The sequence below is a fragment of the Lynx rufus genome, unplaced genomic scaffold (genome assembly GCF_022079265.1).
Source record: "Lynx rufus isolate CCGP_SWC_20201006 ecotype Redwood Valley unplaced genomic scaffold, mLynRuf1.p SCAF_2, whole genome shotgun sequence".
In the NCBI taxonomy this organism is placed as follows: domain Eukaryota; kingdom Metazoa; phylum Chordata; class Mammalia; order Carnivora; family Felidae; genus Lynx; species Lynx rufus.
In genome coordinates, this window is record NW_025814834.1 from 104,959,617 (window position 1) to 104,985,235 (window position 25,619).

Below are 25,619 nucleotides of genomic sequence, written 5' to 3' on the forward strand. Positions count from 1 at the left end.
AGCTTAAAAGATATAACATCAACTACTGCAGAAACTGGTGTTAAATTGGAAGGTCTAAACTGCACTATGGGGAACTGTCTCTCACTCTTACGTAGTGTATTATACAGCTCACGTGGGCATGCAGGGGGGGCGTCAGCAGGCAGGATTCCCAGGCTTACCTTGCTGTGAGGGTCAGCAAACATTCGAGTGAAGATCTCACACAGTCTTTTCAATTCTACTCGACTAGAGGAAATAAAATGGAAAGAAATGAACTTGGAATTTCATGAGTCAACACTGAGATTAGTGACAGCTTTTGTTTTTTCTGTATTTTGAGAAGGAGGAGGCGTAGAGAGAGGGGGCGATTGAGAATCCCAAGCAGGCTCTACACTGTCAGCGCAGAGCCCAGTGTGGGGCTTGAATTCACAGACCATGAGATCATGACTTGAGCCGAAACGAACAGTCGGAGGCTTCACTGACTGAGCCACCCAGGCACCCTGTGACAGCTTTGTAAAAAATAATTTTATGTAACAGGGACGCCTGGGTGGCTCAGTTGGTTGAGCGTCCAACTTTGGCTCAGGTCATGATCTCATGGTTCATGGGTTCGAGTTCCACATGAGGCTCTGTGCTGACAGCTCAGAGCCTGGATCCTGCTTTGGATTCTGTGTCTCCCTCTCTCTCTGTCCCTCCCTTGCTCACACTCTGTCTCTCTCTCTAAAAATAAATAAACAGTAAAATTAAAAAAAAATTTTTTTAATAATTTTTATATAACAAAGTTTTTTTCACAAATAAATTAACTTATTTAAGTCATGATGACATTAAGTAGAAATATAAAATCATGATAGTTGGGCTCTCATCTGCAAACGAGGAAACAATCTTCCAGAGTGACTGCTGAAGTTCACACACATGGGGGAGGCAAAGCCATGAGCTAAACCCCACTCATTTGAGGTCTGTCTTCCACCTGCCACAGATGAAACTCAATGAGATAAACTAGGAAAAGCACGGTGGTTTGGGGTCAGACAGACCTGGATTAATCTCAGTTTTGCTACAAAGTACTCAGATGTCTTTAGATCTGTATCAAACAAATGACTACAGGGAGGGTTAAGGAGAGAACACACTTCCTTCCTACAGCTACTGAGACAAAGCAAATGTTCATTTCCTGTTAGTGCCCTTTTGCTTTTTCTTATCCTTATCTATACCACTGAGGCCGATTTTACTTCAAGGCTTGAGTATAAGGATCATCATCTCGCCCCCAAATTACCCCCTGAGTAATCCCCCTTTACACATACGAGACAGCTGGTTTGATGATCTACTTTAACATCAGTAACACAGCGCTCTAGATTAGACCAATCCCAATCAATAGATTTCTAGAGATTATTCAACGGATACTTGGTCAACATTAAAATATTAAGAAAGGGGACCACCAGATTAAGCAGATTCTGAGGAATCATCATCTCAATAAACCATCCTCATTTTGTTGTTGACAGCTCACTAGTGAATGTCAGAGGCTACCTGAATTTCAGAAGGCATAGGACAAAGCTGCTCAAGACCTCTTCGTGACCAGGATGGAATAATGGGGGGCTGGGGGGAGGTAGGAGGACAGCACATAACAAGTCCGAATATGGCAGGGCGGAGTCTGACTGACTGGACGGGCACACTTAACAGCATGGGGATTCATCAGTCAATGTTCACTTAGCTTCGCAGGGCCCACCTGTGACCATAAACTTACACACGTTCAAAATTTATCTTAGAAAAACCATCCAGGGGCACCTGGGTGGCTTAGTCGGTTAAGTGTCCAACTCTTGGTTTCGGCTCAGGTCATGATCTCACAGTTTGGGTGGGATCAAGCCCCAGCACTGGGCTCCACGCTGACAGCTAGGGGCCCACTTGGAATTCTCTCTCTCTCCCTTTTTCTGCCCCTCCGCCCGCATGTACGTGCTTGCTCTCTTTCTTTCTCGAAATAAACTTAAAAAAAAAATTATCCAAAGAATATACTGCATTTCATGGATTCTAACTTTCTCAAATTCTTCACGTTGTAACATTTCTATAATTTTGAGCTTTGTCTTACAATCAAAGACATATTAGTATTGCCATGGTTTAATAAGCAAGCATTTCTTCTTAGAGGGATGTAAAATAACGGTGCATCAATGGTGCCTTAGATTTGATGAAGTATGGTATAAACACATACTTTTTTGGTGTAATACAAGCTCATTTGAGAAAATTTATGAAACACAGAAACAAAGGCAAAAACAAAGTAATCACTTCTAGTGATAATACCGTTACAAGTTTAAAGTACTCTTAGTATGTCATCACTATACACATTTATAAGGTATATATGTGTTTGCATATTGAAACATTTTAGATGGAGACTGCTATCATTTTACCCACAATCCCAAAGTGTAATGAACCATATCAACCTGCAGAGTTGATTTTTTTACCTAAACTGCAAACTGTACCAAGATTTCTCAAACAACACCTACCTGATACATATGAACTGTAAGGGAACCAAATGTTTTACACACCTAATAAAGTACAGAGTATTTGCCAGAGGTTTCAAAGTCTCTGGAAGGCAAAGACCATGTCTTAGCCATCTTAGCACTCGTAGTGCCTGACCCTGAGCCTTGGAACTCTGGAAGGACTGCACGAATGGCAAGGAATCCATTTAAGGTGCTGATGAGCAGACCATGAGACTTAGAACTTGGCTCACAACCTCGGCCTTCTGTCCCCTCACCTCAGTGTTCTTTGGCTCTTCAGCAAGTTCTGCAGGCCGAGAAGCCCTTCTTTCCTTTCCGACCAGTTGGAACTGGCACAGTGGTTGAGAACTTCTGCTACGTCCTCCGTCTGCCGCAGATAGTGGGGAATGCCGCCGTTCCTGGAGCCGTACGAGCGCTCAGAGCAAACGCTTGAGGCATCGCTGTTGGCATCGTCATCAGAATACATCCCGTACGGCTCATACCTCCTCCTCACCGGCTTCTTCTGTCAGGTCCAACGGAGGTGGGAGTGACGGAGGAAGAAATGGGAAGGCGAAATGACCGCGAGTCACGCCAAACAAAATCAGTAACAGTTAATGGTAAAAAGATACACGCACGCACGCACACGGGCACGCACGCACACAAGCACCGCACTTTCCTGTGCTTACAGATTAGGGAAATAAAAACAGAAAAGCAGACGTCCAGTCGGGATAGGATAACAAGCAGAGCAATCCACAGCAGAGACGAAAAGAGTACGGTCTCTAGTCCGGTGTGTGGACTTTGCAGTAAGACAGACTTGGGTGGTCAGCCTGCAGCCGCTGATGGGCTGAGGAAGCCTGGAAAGCCTCCTAACCTTCCTGCTTCACTCTCCCCATCTTTGAAATAACAGTAACGATACCTCTCACAAGCTTGTTGCGAGGATATAACGGAAGGATATGCTAACTAACCTGGGCCAGCCCCTGCCACACTGCAAGTAAGTGTGCCCACCGGCCCCTTTCACAATCAAAAACAATAGATCTTGAGCACGGTCAATGGGAAAATTTGTTTGAATATTCATGCTTCTTTAATAAAGTCTAAAACTGAAATGTCAGAGCAGAGTAGCCCCTGTCAAAGGATTCTTAAATTATCTGAACACAAATAGGCTTCCTGTAGATCCTTCATTTGTTTCTCTTACCCTGAATATAAAACTGGAAGTTAAACCCATAAATAATATAGCAACAGCTAGTAAACTGATAAAATACAATTTTCCCTAAAAGAAAAAAAAAAAGTTATTGGCCAAAACCATACAAATGTAATCTTTTTTCTTTTTCTCCCCCCAAATGTAATTTTCTAATTAACACGGCTTGTCCATCCATCACAACTTGCTTGGGACAGTTCTGTCTTATGCCTCTTGTCCCAGCATAGTTATGAATAGTCCCCCCTTTCACAATCATCCTTGTTAGGGTGGTAAATTACAAGATCATCTTATTTATGTATAAACTAGATCCATAAAATAAGAAAAATGTTGAATACATCCATCCATGAAATAAGAACATTAACAGTAGACACAAACTGGGTTAATAAATAAAATAAAACACTGATAGGAGAAGGAGCAGAGCTTGACATAAAAAAAACAAAAACCAAAACCAAAAATCAAAAACCAAAAAAAACCCAAAAAACAAAAAAGAACTAGAACAGATGAGAGAGGAGACTGATTCCATCGCTAACAACAGCTTCACTAGACTGGACAAATCATAATTCAGATCAGGATTTCTACATTATACTACACGCTTTGTTGCTTTCACTAGCTCCTAAAGGAAATATACTTGCAACAGAAAAAAATGAAGTTGTAAAACAAAAGTTAAAGCACTGGTACCTTGCTCCTGGAGTCTCCTAACAGCTGTAGGCAGGAAAATATTGAAGGATGGGGAAAAAGCATAGAGAATTATGTCAGAAGCATATGTGGGGATTGTTCTTGCAACAAAAGTGTACAGCAAAACATATCTTAGCAAACCAAAAATACAGGTTAGCAAGCAATTCATATCAAGCGAATAATAACAAAGAACGCTTTCACAATGGCATCTCCTAGCCCTTCCTACACCTCCTAGAAACGCCTTCTAGTACTTGCCATACTCCTTTGCTATGCTAAAAACTACCCCCACCGCCGTGGTACATCTCTAAAGTCACTGTTAATTCTACCTATTCCCATGCTAGCTTCTGTCTGCCCTGGGGCTTCTATCCTGGGAAGCACATCTGTGTACCATTCCTGAGCTCTCTCTTCTGCAGCGGGTCACTCGGGGAGACCAGGCAGTTTGCACAAAGAGTAAATAAGGGCAGCCTGAGTGGGCTGACGGCTAGAGCTCAGAGAAAAGCCCAAGCCAAGGAAAGCCCAAGCTCAAGTTCTCAAGTCCGACTCTGGCTCCTAGCACTTGGTGCACAGTCCCTTGCGCAGCTCTTTAAAGAGCGAGGGAGGGAACTCCCCCACCTTAACTGGAAGTCCCATTTAACTAAGGGTTTTGCACATCCATCATTTCCCCCCACTCTGACCTCCAAATAGGGTCCCTGAATAAGTAAGCGATTCCCAGTGCTGCAGCTTGGAAGGAAGAATCTCTTCCCAGAATTCTGTTCCAGCTCATGACTCTGAAGTCAAAGCCATGGTTAAAGCAATTATCCTGAACTCCAGTACCTGCCAGGAAAAAAGCCCTTCTGCACAGAAGGCCGATGAATAGAGCTGGCCAGGCAGCCCCTGCTTACAGGAAAAGCATCGGGAGAGTGGCACACTGCTTGCTCACAGTCGCTTGTCAAAGCACTCTGACTGCGCAAGAATAAATGAGGGCGACACAGGAAGGGGTGAAAGCGAGAACCCGTGCAGCCAGGGGCTGTAACAGTTTGATCAGATGCAAAACACGGCTGGGTTTAAAACTTCTGGTTCTGAAACCAGATACTTTTTTCCCTTAGAAAGACAATGTATCTTAAAACAGCACAAGTAAGGCCAGAGATCAGACAGTTCTAAAGAGGATCTGCTTTAAATGCTGAGCACATCAACCAGAATATGCTAGAGGCAGTGTCACTGCCAGCTGAAATGCATCTTTAGAAGGCAATCTGACCACAAGCTGATTCTACCAGGGAGTGTTTTGCTATAACCACAAACTGAAGGATCTCTAACTGCTTTATATTATTATTATTATTATTATTATTATTATTATTATATATTTTTAGGAACTACATTATACTGAGGCAAAAACATTCCACCAGCGCTTTATGTCCTCAGAGTCCATCGGCATTAACGTTTGGCAAAGTTCCCTTAACAAGGACTTAATGACTCATTTTAAAAGACGAAACAAATGTAAAATTGTACGGAACAACTAGTGTGGTCATCGAATAAGTGTGAGATTTCCAAACCACTCACACTGTTACCTACTATTATAATGATGTGTTTAGGCTATGCCATCAGAGCCTGTAAAGCAATAGAAGCCACAGAATGAAAAAAGGAAACGCTGAAAAAAAAAAAAAAACATGGAGAAAAAAGGGAAAAAGAAGCAGCCCAATGACATCAAAATTTCCTTGACATTGAAGAGCACAGAAGAAATGCTTGATGCTAGTGTTTTCTGTAAGGCCAATCTTCACTTCTGTACAGGGATCCAAGTTTCAAAAGAAAGAGATAATAATACAAGTTTACACGTTTACACAGGGTGTACACAATATTTACACAATTCACACAGTGCCGGGGATGCCTGAGGACGCTGATTTGGAGGCGATCTTCTGTGAGGAAAATGGCGGATGAGTAAGTCAGAGAGACTCCGCACGCGCCGTGACTCTTACCAAAGCATCAGCAACAGCAGCTTCAAGGTCTGTACTCGTGCTCAAAACCCGCATGGCATTCACAGAGCCAGGTATTCTTCCTGCCTGGCCAAGCCCAAACCGGTCTATTCAAAAAACAAAACCAAAGATATGTCACTTTAATTCACATTTTCTCAGTTGTTTGCAGGGGCTCCTGCCTCTTCCCACCTACTGGACAGAGGCACTGGAAAGTCTCTAGCCACACGTAACTACACTTCCCTTGCAGTCCTAACTAGACCTGACTTGTTCACCAGCGGCAGAGGTCAAGTTGTTCGCGCTGAATGCTATCGTGCTACAAAGCGTCCTGACAACAGAAATGGCTCTTTAATGATGTTTTGTTTTGTTAAAGTGTTAAGACTTGGGAGAGAGGGGAGCTTATTCTAGAAGTGAGCTGGGCGGTGGCATTGAGTCTTTTGATCTATTTAGCATTCCCTCTGGAGGCAAGTGGCCCTGATGTTCCCGTCAAACTAATTAGGGAGCTTTGTGGTTTGACAAGTGAGTTCTAATGCAATGTGTAATAAGAAGTTAAAATTTGAAACTAATGTGTTCAATTGATCTCTGCAAATTTTCGTCAGTGCCACTACTGTTTAACTGTTCTTATTAACTGAGCTCAATTAATTTTGGGTACTTGTTCATGATGCCTGTGTCACCAAAGGTTATTTAAAATTCAGTTTATTCAAAGTCTTCAATGATCATCAGAAAAAGCTAGTATCTCCACTGCAAACCATTAATCACTCAGATAACATGAATCTAAAATTTTCCTGAGTCTCTCAAAGGATTTGAATTTCAAATGATAGTCTTTATACATGTAAACAAAATGGATACAATCCAAGGACTTTAAAACAAATTCCAGCAGTTTAATTATTTTAAGTTCCATTATGTTAAGGATCATGGACAAAGAAGGCAAACTTTTTACAAGTCCCATTATGTCAGGTGAGCAGCCTTCCTTGAGAGGTGCTGAGCTTGGAGCTACATACAACAGGAGAAAAGTTCATATAAAAATCACACTTCCTAAGTGTCTCACACCTATTTACTGGCAAACGTTTCTTATTTAAAACACTAATGTGTAAAAAAAAAAATCTTTGAAGAAAAATGTTAGATAAAAAAATGCTTTCTTTTTATGAACAAATAAGACACTGTTTGGACTATATACAAACATATATATATATTCTCATAATGAAGCATTTAGGGGAAAAGGAAAGCTAAATGTTTTACATGAGTCGATCTTTCTTGTAAAGTGATATGTTTAAAACTCTGGATATGTAACGAGAGTTCTTTAGGAAACAAGTTTCAAAGTGAGGTGTTCCTTAACTCATTAAACATGTCAGTTTCAAAATTTTCACCTTCCAGCGCCACAGAAAGGGGAAAAAATTTAAACACCGCTAACCAAAACGTTATACACTCATGAATTTTTATAAAGAAACAAAAATTGTATGTTATACTATCCCCTTTTTTAATGTACTTGTTGGTCAGACTGCATGATGTCTTAAGTCATTATGTAAAAGATGATTAAATGTGCCATATAAGAGACCACAAAACAATAATATCTAGATGTCTCCCTATATGTGTGTGTGTGTGTATATTATCAGTTGAAATATAAAACTCGTGTAAATTTGAAATTTGCTGTGCATATAGTTTTATACATCATCTTTGTTCTTTTTTCCATTAAAAAAGGGTAGATAGTAAGGGATTTATGAGTAACAAAATGAAAGTAATTCAGTTATAAGCCATTTAAAAATTACCCAGCATAAACTTAAATAAAACGGACTCTAAAACAATTAAAAAACAAAAAGTATATCACATGCCAGCAATTCCTGCTCCAGGGATAATACTGATATTTTGCTTTTAGACACAAAATTAAAGCTGTAAGAACAATGCAATTACTTTGTGCTTCCCAGATGCATCCAGCTCCGCCATACACAGTGACTGCTCATCACTGGATAGATGTCACAGATCATTTGAATTTCAAATCTGAGGGGGAAATGCTTGTCTGGATTTGAGCAAGGTTACAAGCCTTTTGTTTTCACCAGACCACAATCTCTTCTACGCTCTCACTGCTCTTGTGTTATCGTGAAGCTCCGTTCCCCGAGACGGACGCGTGTGCCTGTGCCCTCATCTTCTGGAGGGTGTACCCAACAGAGTGTAAGTAATAAAATGCACAGCCCGCTTCACTTCGAGGAAGAACAGAGAAAGTAACTCCGTGAACGGGTGACAGTTGTCACCATCAACAGTCTGTGACTTAATACATACTGCCGTGCTCAGGTGAGGAACTCTGACTCAGGTCAGTAGGGACTGTTAGCGTATAAAAAGCCAGCACACTTATATATTTCTGTATGCTTACTTTTTGCCCCAAATGGCTAACCAGGGGATTTTTGGTATCGTTAAAGCGGGCTGGGATGAAACATTTGGGGACCACAGGCTGCAAAGGCTACCTTCGGCCTGACCTGATTATCTGAATCGTGACCTTGCTTTTCCGTAAGTTTTAGGACAGTATTTATACCTGTGAAATTATGTATTCTGTGATTTGGGATGTCTGGTAACTAGATAGTTCCTCCAGATCACCAGAACCTGACACTAATAATTAACATCAGTAATCACCACTTTTTGGGAGCAAAGACTTTGGAAATGCAAGACTGTTGGATGACACCCATACCCTATTTCCCCAAAGGGACTTTTCATGATACCTATTTTGGGTGCTTGTTCTCCTGAGGGAGGGACTAAAAAGAGGGGGAAGAAGCCCTTCCCCGTGTTTCTGTTTTGTTTTCACATAAACATGAGCACTGGAGAGATGATGTTGTCAAACAGGCGATAAAGCATCTACGGCCTATTAACAGAACCATAAACATTCAACAACGGAAAAAAACCAAAGCACACTGGGGGAAACAAACATGAAGTGCATACATGCCAAGTGCTAGGCGACACTGACGGAAACAAATGCTAGAATGAGCGTGAGACGGGACGTATGAAGAAGCCGAATCATGCAGTTAGCACTTGTTCACCTGACTGCCCAACAGACTCAGCAGTGGAGAGGGCACTAGTGGACCTGGAATGACGTCGAGAGGCTGCAGGTAAAAGGAACGGCAACACCCACAGGATTAACACACGAGTACCCGACACAGAAAATGCCACAGTCTGAAGGAAACGCAGGGACTGCTCCCAACAAGGCCATGTTTTCTCATGAACGGAAATGGCGCTGGAGATGAATGGATAGCAAGTGCCGATCCCCAAGCTCCGCGGCAGCCTGCTGGCTCTCACACGGCTGTTACACACACAGGCACAACGAAGGCACTGTCTGCGGTGCCTAAGCTCAGACTCCACGTTTATACTCGCACCGCGAAGCCTCAGTCAGCCGTTATGGAAGTATGCAACATGAAGGACGTCAGGAGTCACAGAGCACCGTCTATACCCGGTGGAGCATCAGGAGAATGGATTATTTACTCAGCTCACAAGATGCCTCATCGGTACATGATGCATATGCGACCGTGCACCAAACACAAAAGCATAAAGGTTCATAACGTTATTTGAACAGAAATGGGAGGAAGTCACAAGAGAGGGGGCTCAACAAATGAAATCCCGTGTTCCCCCAATTTTTGCTGTTTTTCTGCACGAAAATCCTAACGATTAACGAACTTGTTTCACTGTTGGGAATTTAGTCGGAACGGGTTTAAGGAGCTTTCTTGGCAAGGCATTGGCAGTACTCTGGCTAACCGCGCACCAGCTCCGCACGACAGCCGGGGGCGAGTCCTGCTTTGGTCACAACCAGCGGGACGACCTTGGGCGAAGCTCTACATCTCTGTGTCTCAGCTTCCGCATCTGGAAATGTGCTAAAAAGGGTACGTACCTCTTGGGAGTAGAGACGGGTGCGAGAGATCTTATATAAGGCACTTAAGGCAGTGCCGGGCACTGAGTAAAATGGTGGTAGCGGTAGCAGTGGGGGCCGGTACGCTGCTGGTGCTGGCGGTGGCAGCGATGGTTACGAGTAAACTGCGACTTACGTGTCTACATTAAATATCACTTGATTAGCAGATATTCACAAGCGAATTAATTCAGCAATCGGAGGAATTACATGCTCAACTCCGTCTTCACATAGAGAGAATAACTCTCAGAAATAACCATGAAACTGACTTGGTTCGAATCACCAATTTCTGGAGCAGAGTGCCATGCAGTATATGGTTCCTTACCTCAGGGAAAAAACCCCAAGAGATAACACGCTTACACTCCTTACTCTGAAAGGAACCCGGTGGTTGCATCATGGGAAATTCCCAGGTTTGACAAACAAAGTACTACCCAGCAGTGCTACCACTTCTCACATATGCTAACAGAGTGCAGTATCCTGTGCACGTGAACACTTCCGTCTCATTGTAAAATACCAAAACCTCAAACTCTTGGACAGAATTTAAAAAAAAAAATTTTTTTTTAAAGTAATCTCCGCACCCAACACAGGGATCAAACTCACGACCCCAAGATTGTGTCACATGTTCTACCGACTGAGCCAGCCAGGCGCCCCCATAATTTTATTTTTTTAAGCTCATGTCACTTGATGAAAATGCACGTATCTTCATAAGTGGCACGAGTGGTATCAAATAGCAAAGGCTACCTCATGGATAAGGACAAATTTCTACCAGCTCACAAAAAGAGAATTTCTAATTCCTCAGGATGCACAAAAATAAATTGGCAATCTCTAAAACAGATATAAAATAATCACTTTCCTTAAACAAACAAACTGGCAAAATACTTTTTAAGACTGAAGCATACCATTTACTGTGCAACGTATCAGTGCCATATCCTGGTAGTTTAAACTGGAAATACCTTTTAAGCAACGCCTGAAGGTTGCTTAGAAAGTCGTCCTTTGGTTCTGTTTCAACAGGCTATTCTACAGTAAATCTGTCATGGAATGAATCCTTTGTTCTCAAGTGAACACCCAACAATGGAATCCGAGGTGGACCCTCTTACAATCAGAGCCTGATTTACAGCTGAGCCCTTACTTTCATTTTGATATTGTCACTGTAACCATATAAACATCCTTATTAACATGGTCCAAGATAACTTTGTAACAAAAAAAAAAGCAAACTTAAAACCAGTATATAATCACCAAAATGTAATTATTTTCACACACACCCCCCCACCGACCTTTTTTTAAACAAAACCTGGCTATATAAACTGACCCAAAGGGGCACTAACACAAAAATCTCACTAATTTACAGAGAGGGTGGGAAACAATTATTAACGTGAATAAGAAGGAAACTTCATATTGTCTAAAGGGCACAGTGAGCTCCCCTGGACACCACCTTCAGGGACTGAGCTATGAATTCCCATGGCTTAACTCCAAACCTGGAAATCGTAATTGAGAAACATTACCAGACACTTTCTCTGTGCTTAAGCCTGGAGAGAAAGTATTTAATATACTTCCGAGGAACAAATGAAAGACGCTAAATTATCAGAACCTTCAAATGAGGCAAGGGAGCAGCCAAGGTTTGAAGTCAGACTGGATTCAAAACCTAGCTCCACCATTTAGCTGTGTGACCTGGACAGCTGGCTTACTCTCCCTCAGTCTCTGTTCTGTCATTCATAAAAAAGGGATAATGGTAACACCCGTCCCAGAGTGTGAACAGGTACCTGCTCAGATGGGGGGCCGTGCGCACGAGGACCGCTCTTGTTCTTGCTGGGTAAAAGTTTTACAGACAGATTGACCCCAAGGAGGAAAAGAGGGCATGCCTACAAACTCAGCTGACAAGATGTTAACTCTGCCCTGACCAACAGAAAGCACCTGCTGATGCTAGTTTGTTAGGAAAGGGAAATGCCTCATCCACATCTTCTGTCCTGGTAGGAGCGACTGCACATTTCACCATTCTGGGTTGTCACCAAGACCCTTATGCAGATCAATTTCACCAAAGAAAGTGAAAACCAGACTGGATCACTCAAGTACTCAGGGTTCAATTAGGAACTCAAGAATTCAGCACACCTTGCCTGGTCCACTGACCACATCCTGGATTACAAAGGCTGCTTCCGTAGACAGTAACAAAAATACCAGTGCATATAGGAAAGAAAAACACGGAACTGCCTCTAAGAGACCGAATAACCAATAAGCAGATTGAATTGTTCACTTATAGAACAGGTTGTTTAGAAGGCCAAATAGTCAGCAAGGACGCAGAGATATACAGCCTTAACTTAAAAGGAAAAATCACCAGTTCATTCAGAAAAAAAATCATCACTGCTGCCCCTGATTTGTTGAGAATTCTGTTCTGCTGCTTCAGATTGCTGTGGAGTAGCTGGTGTGTTCAAGGTGAGTCGCTCCACTTGGGATCTCATGCTAATCAGGTAGACTATCTCACAAAGGCGTCTTCTCACTAAGTCAAGTGACCCATGTGGCCTGGCTTTAAGTTCATAAAGGACAACAGGTCATAAGGAAGTATTATTGCTACTGATGGGATAAAAGGATATTAGAAAGAAGTGTATGACATCAGGAGAAGAACGAGGCAAATATTAAGACTGTGTGCTTTTGATCTATCATCCAGCTTCTGGAGTGACATTTTTTATATTTGAAAGACCTAATGTCTAATGTTACATAGAGTCAAAATAACAGACTGCTGCAGTCCACAATTCCATATAACAACGTCAGGCCTAGGCCTAATCTTATAATTTCCACCTGTCATGCTTATCAGGAGGAAAATATACAGCTTTACAGCAATTAATGTGGCGAAGAACTGAAACACAGATACTGGAGAATACAAAATGTTTTTTTTGCAAACGTATGTGCTCTTTCTAGAGGTCTTGGGGGATTAATAATTTGCACTAGGTAAAAATATATGTCCATTTTAGACTACTGAGCCTGAAAAGAAAAGGCAAACACAGTATTTCATAAAGGAAATATGTTTCTCTTTTGTCTGTTTTTCTCGAATCCTAAAAACTGTGAAAATACAAATTCTGGCTGTAAGAGAGACAGAGCGTTGTGGATAAGCAGCCCCAAACCGGGACGTGGCTCGTGACCCGAGATAAGGTACTGACACCACCTGATGGCGACCAACTGTTGTAAATTCCTGCCCTGGGATGGCATCAGGTCACAGACATTGCATAGCCTATTGAGCCCAAGAAGAATGAAAATCTCTGATTAACAATAAATGTTGTAAAGTCGTACACTGTGCTGTACACATAAGCAGTTTATCAAAAAGTTACTGTGGGCTTGCTTTAAAGAAAGCACTGAAATGACTCGCTTAGCCAAGGCATGGCTAGTACCTTCTGCCACAAGGCTTTTTAGATTAATATTATCAGCCCTAAACTGAGCACATTTCATTTCCTAGCCATTCTCATGATTTTAATTTTTTTCCGTCTTTGAACTGAATCACGTGTGTCCTGACCTTTGGTGAAATTAAACACAAACTGTCGAAATTCAATGACAGAGGATAAATTTTGGATTAACTCTACTGTTAAGAAGCAATTGACTTTGGCTGAGCGTCCCCTTAGGTTAGAAGTGACCACAAGACGGGCTTGCCTGTCTGCCAACCTGGATGCTGGCAGGTGGTCACAAATGGCAACAGTACAGAGTGAAGTGGTGTTTTTCTCCTCCCATATATAAAAACTGGAAACTGCCAAAATTCAAGCATGCAGAGGGGGGCAACAGAGGGTAACTAGGGAGGAGGAAAGAAAGAAGAAAGGACCACAAGGACAGGAGAGGAAGGACAGCAGGTCATTCCGCCTCGCAGTGTGTGGGACAAGCATTGGGAGCAGGGCAAGGAACTCTGCTCTGAGAGCCAGCGCCTACGTATGTGTACTCACCGAGTGGAGGAAAGCCCCGAGCGGGGCTCGTATCGCGGCTGCTCTCACAGCTGGTATTGCGGCTGCACCCCTGACTCATGCTGGGTCGAGGGATACGGCTGCTCCGTGCTAGTGTGCAGCATGAGGGGTTTCAGAGAAGGTGAAGAAGTTTAATGAAGACAGAAAAACTCACAAAACGTCAGTTACATTCCGTTAACGTAATCATGACATTGCCCGCGCCGGGGGTTCGTCGTGAGGACTCTCCCCGCTGAGGCCTCACTGACTCGCGTGCTGACAACAGGAGAGGGTCTGTGTAAAAACTCGATTATGCTCAATGCTTCGGAAAGCTGTGGGGTTTTTTATGGAGGTGAAATAACACCTAAATGTAAGAAATGAAAAGAAAGCTTTCCAAAGAACAATCAGGAAATACAAGGTCAAAAGCGTTTCAGAAAATGATCATTTTTTACAGCTTTAGCCAACTTCTCATCAAGATGATAAAAGACTGAAGCCATTTTCATATACGTTCTTTTGTTAGAAAGATAATTTACTTTGGGTTAAAAAGCAGAATAAAGGCTCTGGTCACTGAAATACATGAACTTACCTAATTAAAAGGAAGGGGGCTCATCTTTCTAGCCTGGGCTTCTTTACAAAGAGAAGTCCTAAGGACTGACTCAGCTGGAGAACCTGCCCACTCCAAGTAAGTATCTAGATGCTTCCAACATACTTAATTATCTAAACCAGCATAAACAAAGGGTTGGGATTGCTATCCCTTTATTTACTGGTCCCAACATTTAATCTCTGCTTTTTCTATGGGAACCCAAACAGGTTTGCCTGTGGTCCCCTACTCAAGCACTCTTATCCGGCACGCCTTACACATGAGTCGACAGCATGTGACCTACAATCCCAATATTCGTGCTAAAAGATCCCCCCACTGACCTATGGAACAGCCAATTACTGTATGATTATCCACGGATAACTTTATTATACTCATTCGTTATACTGCAATAAAATCATCTGTGGATAATGGATTAACAATGACTGTATTGTCATGTTATAAAATGCTGAGAAGACAGAGTCACATGAATAACTGAAGGTCTAACATAACTGGGCGGTAAAGCTCAGAGAAGACCATGATGTTTTTGGTTTTTAATTTAATTTGAGGAACAAAGACACAACTGGCAAAATACTCAGAAATGATCCTGCATACTGAATGTGGGGACAATAAATATGTCCATCTTGAATGGGTCTACAATTCTGGGCTGGACAGAAATGTCTTCCCGAAAACTTTGGAAAAAATAAACTCGATTCACTGATGTAAAAGCAGCCATGTTTATTATATGGTAATGAGTATAGCCTATGATTTCAGAGCCAAGGTGGATTTACTACATGAGCAAACTGGAACAAGAACGTCTTACAAACCAGAATCATTAAATTCCTTGACAAAGGAGAATACGGAAGTGAGAAACCAAACCAGCTCCCCACTGTGGTCTCTGTTCAGTGCTAGAGTTGAATCAGACCCTACAGTTATGTGACAGATGTCCCAACGCTTGGTCTGCACTGGCAAGCAAGGAAAAACTCAAGCGCAGGAATGCAATTTGAGCAAATCCGTCAAGACGGGCCTCATTGGGACTCGCCAGTGCTTCCTACATTCTCCTTCATTTTGCCACAGTGACATGGAGGCACTCAAAGTAGCAGTGACTATTTGATCAACAGATTCTTCCTGATAATTCTAAACCAGCTCCTGTGATGAAGGCAAAGGCACATGGCCTGAATGTTAAAAGCCTCAAAAAACGAGGGAGCACCCACTGATACCAACACATGGGAAGTCGCCTAGAACCTATGAAGAAATGTTGCTTATCCCTAAGAGAATCAATGCCACATCCAATTTGTGAAATGACCTCCCTGGTCCAGCCACTTTGCCTCTCCTGTCTCAGCCGCCCTCCTAGGAATGTTGGAAGAAAGAACCCAATCAATTAAATGAGAAGGGTACTGTGACAGAAGGTACCTACATGAGCACCTCTGAGTTCCCTGCTGAAAGGCATAACAAAAATCTTATCTTATTCCACCACCCACTCCAAAACAAATAATCAAAAACAATAAAAACAGTCCTGATGGTGTTTCACACATGCACACACTTAAGTTGAGCATTTTCTTATGGTTCTTGACTGATTACTTGTTACTCTGCTTCCACTCCCTTCCTTCAATTAATGCACATGCTAGAACAATGGGAAATCCCTGCTCTCTCCCAGGCTGAGCCTGCTTTGTGAAGGCAAAAAAGAGCATGAAAAGGGATAAGCAGACATGCTCAGAAACAATAATCTGCATAATTCTTAACAAGGTTTACCCTCTTACTATTTCAGCCAGAGAAAGTTTAGTCACCCATTCGTGCTGACTGGCTTCTTCAACATAGGCTAGTAGTAACATATAGAGAGAATTCTGTTTACAATTTTCTAAACATCTGCCCACAGTTGCCCCATGCGTCATTAACGGGTATCAGTGATGACAGGAATAGTTCAAATGTTGGGTAATTTAAAACACGAGAGGAATAACGCCTACTTCTAATACCATTTCCAAAGACCACTCTACACAGAGGATTTTAAGAAGTATATCCATAAATGATTTTTATAAACCCAATTAACTAGGTGGTCAAAGCTAAAAAACATCATACCAAATTAACCTCATTAGGGAGTGCCAAAACTGTTCTCTGGGAGAATACATGATGTGAAGGCATAACAGAAGAGGGAGACACGATGAAGAGACGCTTGCTGTGTGACTTTCTGGAAGCAGTATTCTTAGGTGATTCTGTGGTGCTGTGCTTACAGGAAAGGCCGGGAAGCCTTGAAAACCCATTTGATGGGCTTTCATTTCTTAAGAGACACTATACTTCTGTAAGAGTTTTAAGGGAATCCTGACTTCTGCCCTTTAAGGCAGAGATGAGTCCTACCTGAACTCCCATCAAAAGCAAAAGTCCAAGAGGAATAATGAGAACTACCCTGAAGTACGTCTATAGTCTGTTATTTTCATGTTTTGGTCTTGCACACAGGAGTCTAATTTAACAGGGGACACTGACACCTGTAAATTTTTGTTTTCAAAATATTTTTAACCAGAAAATCTGAAAACATTTTAAATGTATATCCACAGGATGTAAGCTACCAACAATCAAAAGTTTTTATTGCCTTCTCAAGACATGAGTGGAAGGAAACTAAGCTTCCAAAATATAATTGCTATAGATATTACCTATTTGTATGACTTTATTATTAAAAAAAATTTTTTTAACGTTTATTTATTTTTGAGACAATGCGAGAGACAGAGTACAAGCAGCGGAGGGGCAGACAGAGGGACACACAGAATCTGAAGCAGGCTCCAGGCTCTGAGCTGTCAGCCCAGAGCCCGACATGGGGCTCAAGCTCACGAACTGTGAGATCATGACCTGCGCCGAAGTCGGACGCTTAACCGACTGAGCCACTCAGGCACTCCAATGTACAACTTTATTATCCATCAAAAACGGAGTAAAACTCCAAAATGAAACAATTTATAATCTATTCTATTTGGCTGAACAGTTTGTGAAGGAATAAATTGCCAAGAAAAAAGAGAGCAGCAGGGTTTTATTCTGTTTCTTGGTTATATAACAGGAATTACATCCTGTTTTGCTTAAGAAACCTTACATGCTGAAGAAGAAGAAATTTGGTGTCATTTTTACCATAGATGAAGCATAGCTGAACCAAACATAATTTGTAGATAATTTGTAGAATTAATTCTCAGTGCAAATTCCAAGCCTAGTTTAGCAATGATTAAAACTATTAGTTGGTTTGGGCACAAAAGGAAATACTCTTAAAAGTTGCTTACCCTTTTTCCCTAAGTATTTCTATTTAAAGTTGCTATACAATGAACCAAATGTTTATAGACACATAGGCATACACCCACTACTGACTAAATGATCACAACAGTGGACAATCTACTGCTAAAGATACTAATATATGCGACACCGTATAAAATGGAATCTCTCAGCAGTACTACAGGAAGAAGTGGAAAGATTTACTCATTTATCTACCTTTGTATCTATGTATGTTCTCACCATGTACAGAAATTTAAATAAAATACCTTTTTAAGTCAGAATGACATATATGACCTCTAAGCTTTACACATAACTACTCCCCCTTAATGGGCATCAAGGTGAGAACTTTCTTCAAAATATTGTTTCAAAAAAGAACTCTTCAGAAGAAAATAGGTTCCTATTCAGTTTTTACTAATGGATGATGTTTCACAGTACCTCTTGTAAATGCTTATTAAGTGTTGTCTTTTCAACTATCCATAACACAAAATTCATAGTTAAAACCATGAAATACCAGGTCCTAGAGTTATGTCAGAGAACCTAAGGTGGTTTCTTTCCAATTTCAGGAAGAAGGTAAAAATGGCACCTTTAATAATACGAAAAGTAAAATCCCGAAAAAGCAAAGAATTTTTAAAAGGATGAAACTACTCTGGATTGCCAAGAGACATTCCATACATTTAATTAACTACTGAAAAAGGACAGCCAAAACCTCACCACCAGGTATGAAATCAAATGCATTTTCCAAACAAAACTAGATCCAAACATACACGTTACAGCCTCAAATCTGAAATTTAGACATTCCAGTCATGATATTTTCTCTGGTTGTATCCATGTAACTTGTAATCACTGGATCCAAATAATTTGTCAGCTCAGGGACCATGCTATGTAACACCCAACAGAAAGCTGAGATCATGTACAATTAACAAAACCACTGCTTGAATACGTTTCAAATTTGCTTTGGAAATGTTAGTCAAACCAACTCCTACCCATTCCACTTCTTAAATATGTGCCCCTGCCTTCTTGTAGCTCAGGCGGCCTGTAAGGACTTTCATGAGCTGGACCCTCCCAGCCCACCTGCCCTCCTCTTGCACTCACCCTGACCAACTCCCTTTGCTGTAGCCAAATGAACGACCTGTGCCTCTCACAGCCCATTATGCTCCCTCCCATCTCACTGTTCCGGCACACGCTCCTGTCTGCCCTAGAACACCATTCTCCTCATCTCTGTCCCCCACCTAATCTTACCTTACTCACCATCAAAATGACCTATTCTGGGAAGCCTCTCCTAGCAGGCAATCTGGGAGAAGTGGGGCAGACAAGGGCACTCCGTTTCTGTGGTCCCAGAGCAGGGCAGACAAGACACTCCGTTTCTGTGGCCCCAGAGCACTATGTCACAGTATCTACTGTACTGTCTCTCACGTTTCCACCCTTAGGACCACAAGTTCTTCGAAGTCAGAAGCTACATCTATTTTATCTTCTGATCCTAAGGTGTAATAAAGTGCCTGGTGCATCACAGGAAACGTTCACGTGAAAGTTGCTGATGAGATAAATAAATGAGAACAAAAAGCCGACAGGACTTAAGAATACAGCAGTACTCTGATGTCACATTAATAGATTTTTATCCTTAGGAAGCAGGTAGAAATATAAGAAAGAGTATGAACATAGATTTCTCATAATATATTACAAAAGACTTCTTAGTACTAAATAGGTGGTGTATAATTTAGATTTGAATAGAATAACAGGTCTCTAAGCTGCTGAGAGTAATTCACATAATTCTACTCATTGTCACAGAGAAACTAAATACTGTAACACGAAAGTATCATATATTTGACTTTAATTTATTCCTAGGTTTCATGTTCGAACAATACTATGTCAAAAGTAACTACTCATGTTCTTTTGACCATAAGTTCCACCAAACAGGTTAGAGAAGATCAAAATCAAAATAAATGTGGACCCTACAAATTGCTTTTGAAAACATACACAGATTAATGGAGACTTAGTGCTAATCCATGAAAAAAAGGATGAAAAGCAACAATGCTGCTAACTGTGAAGAGAACAATCCTGCCCACTCCCCCAGTTCTAACATTCTGTGAGAGCTCTCAGGTACAAAAGCCCAGAGGGATCTAATTCTTTCCCGTCAATCTGAATGGTGAGGCCCATGTATTTTTTAGTTGTAACTCAAACCTGAACAGGCCATAATCTGTAAAAAGCGCAAATCGGAATGTCTTTTTAACACAGGCAAAGTGACACCCCCAGTTCAAAAGTAAATCTCTACTTCCAACATTAGACAAAGCCATTAGATTATAATAAAAATTACCACCAAGTTAGGAATGATATTTCAAGGTCTTTGAGGATCCTTACCTAATCCTATCCGGTTTGGACTGGTTTCTCGGCTACATCCCTGACTCCTGGGGATCTTGCTTCGTTTCTCTGAAGAGGGAGTCACGGGCGGGCCTCTTGAGGAACCCCCGGCAAGGCCACCATAACTACTTCCCAACAATTTTCCTGGGGAACTTGACCGGCTGCCAGCTAAAAATGAAAACAAAACAAAACTGAAAAATGGATGTAAATCAGGGAATACAACTATAATATTACAATTTCAGAAGTCAGCTTACACATTAATTTGGATTAAATACTAAGAATTTCATATAAAAATGGCTTTCTTGTGGGTAGTAGTACTGATTTTTTTTTTTAATACAGAAGCATAAAAGAGCTTCAAATAACATAAGAGAAAGTATCCACAAAGAAGAATTACTGGCGGAGTTCTACGAAAATGACAGCAAGATTTCTGATTCAAAACAGTGGACTAAGTATAAACAGCTCCCCATTCCACAGCAAATTTCTACAAACAATCACAAAGGTGTTTACTGTTTTGCTTTTTTATTCTGTAAGAGTTGATATGCTGAAAATTTTAAGTATAATTGCGAGAATTACAATAGAAACTTCCTAAACATTAAGAAAACAGACCCAAGAACACCCCACTAACTTAATAAATGGAAGAAAAGAGGGCATGAAGAAGAGGCAACTAAAAAAAAATAATAAATAAAAATCACAAATAAAATGGTAAGAATAAACTCAAGCATGTCAGTAATCATAATAAATGTGGCTGGACTAAATTAATCTCTTAAAATAACAGCGATTCTTGGATTGGTTTAAAAAATAAAATGAAATTCAACTACATACTGTTAGTAAGAAAGAAACAACATACCTAATACAAAACAACAAAACAGAATAAGACAGCATTAAAAAAGGACAAAGGATATTTCATATTGATAAAAGAATAACTGTCCATAAAGATATAATTGTCATAAACCCTTATGTTCCAAATAACATAGCTTTGAAATATAAAACATAAAACTGATAAAAATATAGGGAGAAATTAAGAAGACCATGATTATTAATGTACCTCTAAGAAAGACACTAACTACTGAACCTAGTAACTAATAAAAACCTTTAAAGGAACACAACCTGGAAATTAGACACACACACACTCCATCATTCAAATGAATCACTAAGGTGACGAATCACAAAATTAGGACTTTATAATGACTTAGCTACAATTTAAAGTGAAATTCATTATAAAAATCACCAGTACGCATCACCACAAAGAACCTGTCTTAGGACTTAATAATCTTGCCCATAAACTTTGAGCACACAAATGAATTATTAAACTGTGTAAAAAGAGAAAAATCCATTTTAAACACTAGAATTTGAACATAACAGAAAAAAAATGCAGAAAGATTAAGCTCATAACAGGGAGAGAAATTAACATTGTGCAAGGAACATGGGGTGAGGGAAAACACTAAAAAAAAAAAAAAAAAAAAAAAAAGCAAGAAGAGAAACGGCTTACCACCAGCAGGATTAGCAGATCTGGATCCTTGATTATGAGAGCAGACCAAAGGACAGGCAAAAAGTGGATTAAAAGACAATAGCACAATACAGAAGGTCAGCATGCAACACAACACAAATGTCTTTGTTCACAAACACATTAACAAATTAGCTATTTCTTCTAGGTCTCTTTCCTTTTTGTCCACTTTTGTACTTATGTTGATTTTACTCATATCATACTCTATTGGCACTGACTTCAGGTCTGTCCATGTAACATTTAGGAACCTACATGTGTCAGGTGCAGGAGATGCAGAGAAGACAAGTGTCTTGTCCTCCAGAAGCACATCTATACTCTCTAGTTCTGAGCAACCGAGAGAAGTGACCGCATCCTACTCGTTTATGTGTTACTGCCGCCTTAAGTGGTGCTGCTTACTACCTAGGAAGTGCTCAGTAAACTTCAATGAATTCAAAGAAACTGCTATTAACTAGTTTCACCTGAATGTCCTATGCCAAATCCTCAAATATTAAAACATTAATTTTCACATACTTAAGTCCTCAAATATTTAAAATATGCTTGTTAACTCTTAAGGGCCCTAAATCTAATGTTAACGAAATCTACTTAGTACTCTACTGGCACTATGAATGCTAAGTATACCTACATTTGTAAAACATATAAATATGCTCATATTTACTTCCTATTAAAATAACTGTTTAAAAAATACTTAATTTATATGACTAAGCTTGAGGTCCAGCCTTGATCATTTGCTGGTGTTGTCTCCCTTCCTAGGAGGGGAATTCGGTGAGTAAAATGAAACTGAAGACTTTTAAAGTGGAGCCCCAAGACAGAGTGCAGTATTTCTATAAGACTGAGGAACGGAAGCTCTAATCATCGAGACTATAGAAAATTCCTCTGCAAGAACGTCATCTTCACCACCTGCTAAGCAGAGGAGCCAGGCTAGGGGCAGGAATCCCTGCAGAGGCCAATGGCAATAAATAGCAGACACCGAGAACTGTAAAGTACTATCCAACCTCACTCCAAGAAAGGAAATAACACTTCACAGCTAAAGAACATTTTTTATTAAATTCAATCTTAACATACTATCTCAATATGGAGTCTTGAGTATCTTTTGTCAAGAAAAATTTCTCTGCAAGAAGACCTGACTCATGACCAGAGTATCAGATCCATCTGTGACTCCAGGCATCGCTAGGGTTCAAGAGAATAACCAGAGCCTGGATATTGTTCCCAAGGTAGAAGCTGCTGGGCCACAGCTGTACAATCCGTGTCGTGTTGTACGTTGTGATACGCTAGACGCGTGGGCTTCTGCTTCAGACAATCCTGGCAGGAATGTATGACTGACATTCTACTTTTCTTTTCAGAAAGGAGATACGCTTGTTTAACACGAGGCCTGGAGTTACCAGAGGGACATGGGAGTATTCACAAGGAGCTGAGAAAGCTGAGAAAGGCATTCTAAATATTAAGGAGAACCGAAGGTTTGGCCACAGATGGAATATTCTTGACACAAACCAGACAGCTCCTCGGGCCATGAAGGAAGCAGACACACATCTACTAGAGAGTGCTGTGCTGAGGGCCTGTGTGCAGCTCCCGGGGAAGGAGAGCCTTTCTCGGCCACACTCATCCTGCCCAGGAGAACTTGGACCCCCAGCACTACTCTACACGTGCACAGAGGGAGTGGGAGACTCAAAAGCCAAGTGTGGCTGGGGAGTGAGACACCAGGGTGGTTCCTAAGAGCGATCTGAATACATTCCTTCCATCTACGGCTGCTTTCGTGGCTGATGCTAGCAAGCCAAGTGACTCGACACGTACAGACACGCAGTAACGGAAGCGAGGGTAGCTGGGCAAAGCGGGGCCTACGCTGGCAGGAAGAGAGGAGCAGGCTGCAAATGTTAGAACAGAGGGTTAAAGGGGACAGCTGTTAATGGATTTGCTTATTACCACTCGAAAGAGAACTCCACATTAAAATAATCCCCAGGTACTGCTCTTAAATTATATCAGAGGGAGTCTTTATCGACAGTTAAATGGGTCACAGCCCAGATTTATCTCAATTTGAGATGCTTGAGGAAAGGCAGAGAAACCACATTTTAATCATTAATGCTTAATAATACAAAATTTAAATCACCTGGCAAGGAGACAAAAGTACACTTGAATACTCCATTTTGTGAGCTTACTCAACGAACATCAAGACTACTCACGGTATCTTACAGCCACACAGATGTGGTTTTCTCCTGAAGTACTGAAAATATTATAAATCTTTCAACTGTAGAGTGAGCTGATTGAACAAAACTGACACAACAGAGAGTATAAAATATACTTCTTACGCTGGGACTGTGAAACCACTTTGGCGCGACTGCGGCCTCGATTATCAGGTGTGGTGGCGACACTGGTGGCACTCCCGGAGCTCTGCCGTCTCGTGCGGATCCGACCTGGAGGATGTGCAGCAAAAACGGGGTTTCCATAATGTTTTCAATCAGTGTGACCTACTCAAGAACGCAACCCACACCACAAACAAGAGGCACCGACGGGGCCACCTACAGGGGGCGCGGGTCTTCCTCACGAGCAGTCCTCACCCATTGCCCTGTGTGCACGCCCGTGTATTTGACCGGCACCCAGAAGTTCTACAGATATGTTAGTTAATCCTGAGAGTAAGTCATGAACCCGGAAGGTGCTTCTGTTTTTGTTATTCTAGCATATTATATTTTCAGATGAGGAGATGACAGCTATTTGAGGACTTTTTCCCCCAATTTTTTACACATGACATTTTCTAGTTTATCATCTACAAACGTGTCAAATTTTCAAAAGCAGAAAATATGAGCAGTCATCGTAAGAAAAATACTACAGAAAAAAGAATAAATGCAAACACACAGACACACCAAAGAAACCCTTAAAACTCAGCAAGCAACAAAAGCTACAGTACCCTGGAGAATAAATAGGTTTTGACAGGTAGCAATAAACTTCTATTTTAAAGCATGTATGCCAACAAGTTTCTAGGCTGCAAAAGATGAAGAAGGCAGAATCAATATTAGGAGTACCTAGAGAAACACCACCTAAAAATAACGCAATGTCATAGGCAGGTATGAAAAAAATTTGCTATTGTAAGTAAAGCAATCTGTTAACTCCCACTATTAAACCATGAAACCATAAAAACAAAAATGAATTCAGAAATGCAAAATCATTGATGATCAGACTAGTATGATTAGAGATTAAACTTTTTGAAATTCAGGGTTTCTTTGGTTTCAGAGGAGGCAGAAAATGTCTCTCCTGGCGTAATTCAATCAGAACAGCAGTCTATTAAAATATGGAGAACAGAGGGTTGCTGGAGGGACTGTGGGAGAGAATGTGGGCTACAATGGTAAGGGGCATTAAGGAAACTACTCCTGAAATCATCGTTGCACTATATGCTTGTATGTAAATTAAAAAAAAAATAAACATGAATAAAAAAAAGAACAGCAGTCCGATACGGAAAACACAAACCAATGGAACTCACGTTGGCATCTTACATTGTTCAAAACCACTTATACCTCATCATAGGAGAAAGCTTGCAGAACAGTAATCCAGAAAAACAAACCCTAAGGCTTGAACAAGGTTCAAGAAGGGAGGGGAGGAGCAATAAAAGTACTACATTAAGAAAAAAAAATTGAAACTAGAAGGAATCCATGGCTTTTAACAGCAGTTTAAGTAAAAACACACAAATTCTAGAAACTGTACTAACAGCTATTATATGGTATTATATTAAGAGCTGTATGTATGTGAACTCGGAATCCTCATAAGAACATATCATTATTCCCATTTTACAGATGAGGAAACTGAGAAATGGGGATTAATTAATTTGTCTAAGGTCACACCACTAGTTTAGCTACCTGTGCCTGCCTGGCCAACTGGCTGGCCAACCTGAGTGAGGAAGTAACCACACTGAATCAAGGGGGTC

The 25,619-nt window shown here is 41.0% G+C and overlaps 1 protein-coding gene across 3 annotated transcripts in view; it reads right to left on the reverse strand.

Annotated features, from left to right (window-relative positions):
* Positions 1–25,619, reverse strand: part of CLASP1 (cytoplasmic linker associated protein 1) — a 274,399-nt gene that overhangs the window by 64,743 nt on the left and 184,037 nt on the right. For 2 of the 3 annotated variants that reach the window (XM_047085723.1, XM_047085722.1), the window contains 5 exons: positions 24,013–24,117; positions 20,209–20,376; positions 6,249–6,352; positions 2,708–2,952; positions 159–222 (listed from right to left, as the gene is read on the reverse strand). In XM_047085723.1, the coding sequence (XP_046941679.1) occupies positions 159–222; positions 2,708–2,952; positions 6,249–6,352; positions 20,209–20,376; positions 24,013–24,117 (686 nt within the window). Of the gene's footprint in view, positions 1–158; positions 223–2,707; positions 2,953–6,248; positions 6,353–9,265; positions 9,329–14,039; positions 14,148–20,208; positions 20,377–24,012; positions 24,118–25,619 lie in introns of all 3 variants that reach the window. The other variant, XM_047085724.1, reaches the window with a different exon arrangement.